This window comes from Carassius carassius, chromosome 33 (genome assembly GCF_963082965.1).
Source record: "Carassius carassius chromosome 33, fCarCar2.1, whole genome shotgun sequence".
Taxonomy (NCBI): Eukaryota; Metazoa; Chordata; class Actinopteri; order Cypriniformes; family Cyprinidae; genus Carassius; species Carassius carassius.
Genome location: NC_081787.1, coordinates 11,262,140 through 11,272,611, shown reverse-complemented (window position 1 = coordinate 11,272,611; position 10,472 = coordinate 11,262,140). Strand labels below are relative to the sequence as shown.

Here is a 10,472-nt window from a genome sequence, read left to right as displayed (position 1 = left end):
AAAACACTTATATAAAATAATTTAGCAGCAATATACGTTTGCAGATTTGGATTTGAAATTTCCCAGTAGGCCTATTTAAGTCTGATCAAAAACAATGAAATAAACACTGCCTTCATAGACTATATGAGGTGAAAGTGATGTCGGCCGCTAGGTGTCAGCCTTGTGACTTTAAACACGATCTACTCTCAACATGCTGTCATGTGTGCTCATGACTCCTGACTCTTTGTGCGTGTTCATGAGCTAGATACAGAGGAATTTAATATATATATATATATATATATATATATATATATATATATATATATATATATATATATATATATATATATATATATATATATATAGGCTAACTTATGTTATACTGAAGAAGAATATTCAGTAATGACAGAAAACGTTAAATGATTGTTTATAATAATAGTAATAGTACTAATAGTACAACTACTACCTCAATTTCATAGCATTTAATTTCACGTTACGCCCGAGCGCGGCTCTGTTTTTGTCTGTGTGTTTGCGAGTCAGAGAGAGAGAGAGAGGGAGAGAGGGAGAGGGAGAGGGAGAGGGAGAGGGAGAGGGAGAGGGAGAGGGAGAGAGATGTTGTGGTTGTCATCTGTAATGGGAACGAAAGGTGCAGATCCAAACGCAAACATTAATGTAAATATTGTGCTCCCATTCATGGGCATGTATGCCATTAATTTTTTTCAACACGACTACTGTCAATAAAGAACATATTTAATCACTAGAACTAGAGCTCCACATGAATAACCTTTATATCTTATTAAATCTCGTACAGAAAAGAAAACTACCTGACGAAAGTAACCTTGTGGTACGTATTAATGCGTGGATAATAGGCTAATCATATATGACGGATCTGAAAATAAGCAGCAACGTTAATATTTCTAAAAAAAATATATATATATATAAAAACTATTATGTGTGTGATCCTTTCTGTCAGTGGATCAAATATCCTATAGATGCACCCAGTGGGCTAGGGTCAAGAAAATCAACTTAATTTTGAATATAAGTAGCCTATTATAAAACATATCAACTAATTGCGCCACCAACATTTCTTAAGGAAATTCCTTATAAAACGTCGACCCTCCCAAAGGTCAATAATTGACACACTGTATGTCCAGACATAACTAGAACGGATGAATTGGAGCTAGTTGGCCGAGTTCATACCTCTAGTTTTGCCCCACCCACCAGCAAATCCAGCTCTCCAGTGTAACCTCTGATTGGCTGTGGGGATTGCTGGTCCTGAGACTGAGCGCGAGACAGTGAGCCGCGCATTCGACAGTATGCACTGAAGACGCGCGCCGTGCGTTTACCTCAGTGAGCCACGTTTAAGAACTACATCAAGAACTATTTCGCATTATCCAACAGGCTGGATATTTCAGACCAGACGCTTTTATTACGGCGAGAGTCCAGGTGCTCTTACAAATGCTTGATTTTTCTTAACTGATCTTTTCCCAGTGTTTTATACGGATATAGTTTCATTCTTTCTGGACTAAAAAGGCCATCTGAAATAGCTTCATACAATTTACGCTTGAGATAAATCTTCAGTGGACAAGGCACCCACCTCTTGCTTGACTTGGAATATCAGTGAATTGTGAACTGGACTTATGTTTTGTTAATATTGGTTTGTCATTATTGTTCCAGCTTCATAGATCGGACTGTTTCTTTCTTTCTTTTTTCTGAAATTGGAATCTCCGTGGTTTCAGTTGGATATGTGCATGAACTTGCGGATCGAGGAGGACACATCCTAATTCCACATTATTAGGCTATAGCCTATGGATTGATTGGCCACGAGCGATGTTTTAAGATCAATTTCATTTCAAGTGTTCGTCATGAATCATGATAAGGAGGGCATTTTTTTTCAAATGGAACCTTCCCTTCATTCATTCACAAGTTGAGGACCTTCTAGCGGACATTTAGCCTACATTGTTACTGAATATTTTCTTTCACAGGCTCAAAATGGTCGGTTTCCCTGAACTACGAAAATGTTCATGTTGAAGCCATGCTTTTCATTCACAATGTTTTCACATTCACTATATGAAGAATTATTCGCTAGTTTTATTCATATTTCGCTATTTTCCAAAAATAATGCAAGACATGGGTGGCCAAATAAGATTTCGATTAAGTAAATGGAAGTTATCAGCTTCGTAATCAGCAAATCAGATGAATTTCATCGCAGATATAAACATTTTCGTTCATTTTAAAGGATGTCTACCGGACTGCGATTTTATTCCTTTGACTTATTGGGAGTTTCATTTTCTTTTTTACGTCCGACCGAACGTGCGTATGTTTAAATGTTAATAAAAAATCATGCAAATGCACGTGTGAAGACAGACATCAACAGGTATAATGCATTCCAAGGACGTGGATTTCGTACAAATGTTTTTGTGCTTTCTCGTGTGCTGGACTGGAGTCGATGCCGTTTTTAATTTGAAATACACCGTGGAAGAAGAGCTGCGTGCAGGCACAAAGATAGCCAACGTGACGGCGGACGCAAAAGTTGCGGGTTTTGCACTGGGAAACCGACAGCCTTATTTGCGGGTTATCTCCAATTCCGAGCCGCGATGGGTTAATCTGAGCCCCGCCGGACTGCTCATCACAAAGCAAAAAATTGATCGGGACGCTGTTTGCCGACAGACACCCAAGTGTTTTATTTCTTTGGAAGTGATGTCGAACTCGATGGAGATCTGCGTGATTAAAATTGAGATTATCGACGTAAACGACAACGCGCCGCGCTTCCCCACTAACCACATTGACATAGAAATCTCGGAAAATGCCGCTCCCGGTACCAGATTTCCCCTAGAGGGGGCAAGCGATCCGGACTCCGGGAGCAACGGCATTCAGACGTACACAATTACCCCTAATGATATTTTCGGTCTTGAGATTAAGTCGAGGGGAGACGGGTCCAAAATCGCAGAACTTGTGGTGGAAAAGACTTTAGACAGAGAGACGCAATCACGTTACACGTTTGAACTCACAGCGGAGGATGGCGGAGACCCTCCAAAGTCCGGGACTGTGCAACTTAACATAAAAGTCATTGATTCGAACGATAACAACCCCGTTTTCGACGAACCAGCATACACTGTAAACGTGCTGGAGAATTCTCCCATTAACACCTTAGTCATAGACTTGAACGCTACGGACCCAGACGAAGGAACCAATGGCGAGGTGGTCTACTCGTTCATAAACTTTGTCTCCAACCTGACCAAACAAATGTTTAAAATCGACCCCAAAACAGGCGTGATAACAGTGAATGGCGTTTTGGACCACGAGGAATTGTCCGTCCACGAAATTGATGTACAAGCCAAAGATCTGGGTCCAAATTCAATCCCTGCCCACTGCAAAGTGATCGTTAATGTAATCGACATAAATGACAACGCTCCAGAAATCAAACTGTTGTCAGAAAACAGCGAGATGGTGGAGGTGAGCGAAAACGCTCCTCTCGGATATGTAATAGCTCTGGTGAGAGTCTCAGACAGTGATTCCGGAGCGAATGGAAAAGTGCAGTGCAGACTGCAGGGCAATGTGCCTTTCAGACTCAACGAGTTTGAGAGCTTCTCCACCTTACTTGTTGATGGCCGTCTGGATAGGGAGCAGAGAGACACGTACAATTTGACCATTCTAGCCGAGGACAGCGGGTATCCCCCGCTTAGAAGCTCCAAATCATTTGCAGTGAAAGTGACGGATGAAAACGACAACCCCCCTTACTTCACCAAGCCACATTATCAAGCCATGGTCCTCGAAAATAACGTCCCAGGTGCGTTTCTGCTGGCGGTGTCCGCCAGGGACCCAGACCTGGGCATGAACGGCACCGTGTCCTACGAAATCATCAAATCGGAGGTGCGGGGCATGTCTGTGGAATCTTACGTTACCGTAAACTCAAACGGCGAGATCTACGGCGTTAGGGCTTTTAATCACGAAGATACGCGGACCTTTGAGTTTAAAGTCTCTGCAAAAGATGGAGGAGATCCACCTTTGACCAGCAACGCCACCGTGCGCATTGTTGTACTGGATGTAAATGACAACACACCTGTGATGACCACCCCGCCCCTGGTGAACGGCACGGCGGAGGTGTCCATTCCTAAAAATGCTGGAGTTGGTTATTTGGTTACTCAGATAAAAGCTGATGATTACGACGAGGGGGAAAACGGAAGGTTAACGTATTCGATTTCAGAAGGAGACATGGCCTACTTTGAAATAGATCAGATAAACGGCGAGGTGCGAACCACAAAGACGTTTGGGGAGAATGCGAAACCATCTTATCAGATAACCGTGGTGGCGCACGACCACGGCCAAACCTCTCTCTCTGCCTCTGCCTATATTGTCATTTATCTCTCTCCTGATCTCAATGCACAGGAGCAAATAGGACCCGTCAACCTGTCTCTCATTTTCATCATTGCCCTGGGTTCTATTGCAGTCATCCTGTTTGTCACAATGGTCTTTGTGGCAGTCAAGTGCAAAAGGGATAACAAGGAAATCCGAACATACAACTGCAGGTACCCAAACCATTTTTGATACATCTTATTGAAGTTACACAGTCTAGTACAGCGTGCGAATTATTTACTGAACTTCGGATTGAACGAACATTTAAAGGTGACAACAAAAACGAAATAGAAATCAACAAAAGGCCTAAACATATAAGTCAGATTGCGCGTAACACTTGCTCACAAACAGAAATTGCGTTGTCCTGAGGTGGTAACCATAGCAACAGTACGTTACTCGACGTCTCAATGTCATGGTCAGTATGGAATATAGACAAAACATAATCAGGCCAACTGTTTGTTGTATTACATTTAACATTAGCAACCTATCAATGATTATTTTACATGTCATAAAAAGCAACTTCAAAAAAGTGTTTATTTTTATATATAATTTTAAGCAGTTTAGGGGCTCCAAAGAACAATTTCTGTTGCGAGACAAATAACCTCAAAACCTCAAAAATCATTGACACAATTTCCTCAACATTGTCAAAATATTATATATATATATATATATATATATATATATATATGTATGTATCTGTAAATGTAAAACTGTATAGGCCTAGAAATATATACGTTTTGTTTTTACTTGTGGGTGTTCAGGCCTTATTATTGGGTCATACCTCACCAATCCTTCCATAGTTCGCACCCTGTTCTAGTTATCAAGCATATAAGTGTATTTCTACCAGAAATGAATCAATACTCACACAGCATACAATGATTAAGACATAAAGAGAGAGCATGTTTGATGTGTATCTTGGTTGTGCACGCACTGTCGTCAACTGTGCATGTGCTTCAGGCCTTGCTCTGCTGCTGCCATTGCTGATAACAGAAGTAAGCATAACAGGAAATCATTACACTCTTCATCATTATTATATTTACACTACTGTAAAAATTACTAAAATGATAACATTTTCTTTTAATTCATCAATTATGATGCTATATATGAGGATGGCCTAACATGAGCTTAAAAAAAAACTCATAAATGGCAGATATAATAGCAAAACCAAAACAAATATTATACTTTCGTTTTGTCATAATTTTTGTTTCCAACAATCCCAAAGTAATGTTGTCGTTCTTATTTGATTTTGAGTTTGATTTTGTAAAAAGTAAACTAGTGTAAAATAATGCAAAATTATAAAGTCATCCAAAAGAAGTAAAATCAACTTGTACCATTGCTTTTACTTAGTAAGTAAGCATAGGCCTTTCCTCATACACGCCATCTGCATTGAGACTGGTGTTTGCATAAATTATTGGTGAAATTTTCTTCCCTTTAGGTCCCCTCTCAAATTCTAATCAAAATATTGACTTGTTGCTCACATTTGGAGATTTTATTTATGGTTTGGCAATCATATTATGGTTGTGATCGTAGAGGTCACTATTTCAGAATACAATAGCATGGCCATAGCAACCAAATTTTACTGTGGCAACGATCATAAAAAGTAATTCATGTAAATGTTTGGCAAGGTAATAGTCTTTGACACATGGTGTGTAGGGGAGAATATTATTTTGTTAATCTACTGTAATATGAATACTTCTCAATCTGTAACATTTGCCACTGTGTTGATTTCCCTCTGCTACATTACCACTCAACATTTCCATATAAATTGCTTTTGCAAATTTAACCAGAAAACATTACTATATATTTACCTCAAATTGTTGTTGACGTTTCTGTCTTGTAATGCAACAGCATACATGATCCATCTTAACGGAAATGTATGTAAGCAAACATTTTCATGAAGGCTAGTTCGTGATCGTGATGGTTAGGCACGCAGAGCATCTACCTTGCCGTTATCGGAGGATGGTAAGAGATGGCCTTTGTTTAGATTGCTGTCGTTAACATTTATTTTCCTCTCCAGATAGAAACCTGATGGAGGCATTCAGCTCTCCCAACAGGGGGTTAGTGAGAGTGCTTGATACGGTTTTCTTCAGCTGTGATGCTCATTGACTCTTCTTTCTGGCTCATCTGAGGTTCTTTGGATTGTCTTCGCTGTGATGAGAGCCAAACCCATATGACCAAACAGACCATAGGGACGTGTGTTTATTAACACAGTTAAATAAAATACCCTGGTGCTGATGCAGTTTACAGAACAAAAACAAATGGTTTAATAAAACAAGACAGACAATGGCATGTAATATTATTCATTAAAATGATTAACTTCATTCATGTAGTGAGCCTATACAAAGTAATCACTATGAATCTCTTCTCACATATTCGCAATCTGTTTTGTCCTTCTCTTTACCAGAAAACAAAAACAAAAAACAAGTTCACTTTTCCTTCAATGTCATAATAGTAAATGATTCAACCAGCTATTAAGCATGCTTTGGAGTGCCTTAACTTTTTTTCTGCTGCACAGGGAAAAAAAAGCTTTTAGATGCCTCCTAAAACGATAAGGTCCTGCACCGTTATCATTATTCTGAGCCAGAAAAAAGGTAAGGAGCAGGGAGACACAGGCTGAATCCAAATGAAAAGCACAGAAAGAGGAGCTTTGTGTTGTGTAGGCAGAGCAAGCGTACCATTAAGCCAAAACCGTAAGTTACGACAAATGTGTGCCCTTCAGAGGACATAAAAAGAAATAAGTGTAAGATTGTTTCAGGCTTTAAGATCTAATGATCCTCATGAGAAAAAAGTGAGAGTGGTCAGTGGGGAATAGCTAAGACAAAGATTGTTTACTACACCAAATCTCCTCATGAGCGCTCAAGTTTATGTTTAGATTGCAACCTAAGCATCCTTTGGGACAAGATCTCACAGTTTCTCATTTTCTATGATTAGAATCAAAACCCTCAAATCAGGTTAGCAGTAGCCACAGAGCATAGAAATTGAAAATCACAACCCACCTACCAGCGGGCTTGTTTGTAACACAAGCAAAAAAAAAAAAAGCTGATAGATGCAGGCTTAACTTTAAATATTATTACTTACGCTCGCGGTCACACTAAGAATCATTTGTTGCTGTGTGTGTTTCTGTGGTTTGGCATGTTTGCATGGTGCATGTGTGTTTGTGACAAGTCGAGTCGCCGAGCATGGAAATGCAAACAAATGAGGGACGTCGGCTCCATTGGCGGCCGGAGGTCGCTCGAATGTGGTCGCTCCCTCTTGTCCCATGATTGAATATGGGTCTGGCACCTCAGCCCATGCCAGGCAAGGATCTGGCACTGGCTGTGCGTGCAGTGAGAAAAGAAGAGCACTGCTTTATTGAGTCTGTTCAGTTTCTTGTACCTGCGCAGGGTGGCGGAGTACTCCTACGGCAACCAGAAGAAGTCCAGCAAGAAAAAGAAGCTGAGCAAGAATGACATCCGCCTGGTGCCGCGGGACGTGGAGGAGACAGACAAGATGAATGTGGTGAGTTGCTCGTCTCTCACCTCTTCGCTCAACTACTTCGACTACCACCAGCAGACTCTGCCACTGGGCTGCAGGCGCTCCGAGAGCACCTTCCTCAACGTGGAGAACCAGAACTCCAGGAATGCTGCACCCAACCATGGCTACCAACATACCTTCACAGGGCAGGGCCCTCAGCAGCCTGACCTCATCATCAACGGCATGCCGCTGCCTGAGGTGAGATTTGCTCCAGTCTGCTCCATCCTTCAGCCTGCCACGGCTACCAGCGGCAAGGGAGGGTGGGGTCGGGGGAGATCCACTGCAGGGCCACTAACTCAACTTAGTCAGAAGCATTAAATCTGCTTACAGATAGCTAGCTTACTTTTACTGGAGTTTGGGTACTTTTTTTTTGCAAGATAGGAAATTGGAAATATGGTATCTTTTGACTAAGCCTTCAATGGTGCTCTCATATCATGCATTATTTGTTGGTGTTGGAAACCTAGGTATAGTTATATTAAAAAAGTGAGCAAGCTGTCACTGGACAGTTGCCAAAGTGGATTATTTGGCCACCTCTGTTTCTGCTTCTCTTTTCCATGCTGAGCAAAAGAGCTGTAGCCTGAACGTCTGCCAAATGCACTGACCTGGCTAATCGGCAGAGCTGCATGTCATTTCAGGTGCAACCATTAGGAATAATCATTGCCGATACAACGATTCTCACCTAAATTCTCAATCTCCGTGGGTGGCATGCAATGGCTTTTGATGCACTCAACTGTATTGTAGTGTCAACTTGTAGTATCAGTTATAGTGGTATGGCTGTTTGAATCATCAGGTGGTACACAATCTGACTGAGCACACATGATGAGTTTCACCGCTGGCTAAATGAGATGTAATTTGATTGGCTGGTCTAGCAGTCTTCGTTGTTAGTAAACCCTGTGGAAATCAATGAAATATATGTTAATAAAGGACTAAAATATTGAACCACCAGATGCTCAAATTCAAATTGGAGATATTTAAAATCCAACTAGTTCATGGAGAAATATTCAGAAAGAAACGATAATCTAGAAAGTCAGACTACACAGAGGTTAACATAAGACTTAAAGCTGCACGCAGGCTAGACAAAGAAATTACGGTGTGTAACATCAAATGTAGTAGCTAGGCATGGTAGCGTAATCCTTTAATAAAACTACCTAAGCAGCAGGATTAAAGAACATCTATTTTCCTCAACTGATGAATAGACAAAGAATTAAGGGAGGGTGGTGGCGTGGGTTGAATAAGCCTGTGCGGTAGTACAGTGAACTCTAATGCAAAGCTTTGTTGTTTCACTGCAGCATTAGAAGAGGGAGAGAGAGATAGTGAGGCGGTGTATATATGCATCTTAATGTCAGATGTCTGGGCCCAGCACATTTTCCAATTTCATATAGGTCAGTGATTGGTCTGATAAAGGTGTGGGTTTATTTGTATGCTGGTTTCGTCATGTGTGACATTGTACCTGACACTGACAAACATCTCTGACCACATTTCTGCATATTTCTCCACCAGAGGCCAAAGATGGGCTGACTACAGTCGGCCATATTCCTTTCCCCTTCGGTGTGACATTTACAAAATAAAGTGGCTCACCATTCAACATGCTGTATATGAAAAATGTTGTCAGTGTAATTATGCAACCATTTATGTGGGGCACAATCAAACATTACAGCTGTTAAATGACCGATAATAGCTCCGTCAAGAATTACAAGTCTGGGCTTGGAAGAGTTTGACTCTACAAGTCAGGGTTTCCCAGAGGTCTGCTAAGGACAAACTGTTTGGTACACAGTAGTGATTAACTGTGCATCTCCTTGCCCTGAAATATCAAGGCCTGTGGGCTGTTTTCCAGCATTTTGTGATTCAGACATGATTTTGAGATGTGGATGTTTGTTTACTTCACAGTCCCAGTTGGAGCTTTTACTCAGAAAATGTATGTTTGGAAGAGTGCTATGCCAATTTTTCCTGAAGGACAAGAAATGTTGCAGAGTTTTGATTAAAATTCCACATTGATGGCTTATTGATAATGAAACTAATCTGATAATCTAGAAAGTAGATGCACAACATTTTATCCTACTGATAACATGCTTTTGAAAAGCACATAGTTTGCTTTTGTGTGAACACACAGAGCCCAGCACAACAGCAGTGGAAGATACACCTTTTATCTAGAGCCACCAGTGAACCAGACACATTACAAGGCTGAAAACTATTGTCCGAGATTTGTATTTATTAATTTAGCAGACATTTTATCTAAAGGGATTTGCAAAAAATAAAGACAGACTAAAAATAAATAAATAAAATAATAATAAATAAATAAACCTGGTAAAAGATCAAAATTGAGTAGTTTAGGGGGAAAAATATACGTAAAAAAAAATTATTGTTGCAGATGTGCTACAAAATAATTGACACGTTCACATATGCACAAAACCTATGCACATAAGATCAGCACATAATTTGCAACATTAAAAACATTTACAATTAATTGACTCATTCTCCAGTACTCGACTAATGGATTTAAAATGTTTCAGAGATTATGTAGCTTATTAATGCTAATGTTATGTCATTTATTAATGCTAATGTGCTACAAAACATGCAGGATAGAGGATGAAAGATGCATAGCAAAGAACGAATAAAAATATTTA

At 40.2% G+C, this 10,472-nt stretch overlaps 1 protein-coding gene across 4 annotated transcripts in view; it reads left to right on the top strand.

Moving 5' to 3' along the window:
- The first annotated feature begins 1,275 nt into the window (after positions 1-1,275).
- The window catches only part of LOC132113723 (protocadherin-19), a 53,756-nt gene continuing 44,559 nt past the window's right edge, over positions 1,276-10,472 (top strand). Inside the window, exons 1-2 of one of the 4 annotated variants that reach the window (XM_059521666.1) lie at positions 1,276-4,508; positions 7,719-7,833. In XM_059521666.1, the coding sequence (XP_059377649.1) occupies positions 2,362-4,508; positions 7,719-7,833 (2,262 nt within the window). In that variant the 5' untranslated portion in view covers positions 1,276-2,361. Of the gene's footprint in view, positions 4,509-7,700; positions 8,047-10,472 lie in introns of all 4 variants that reach the window. The other 3 variants (XM_059521665.1, XM_059521664.1, XM_059521663.1) reach the window with 3 other exon arrangements.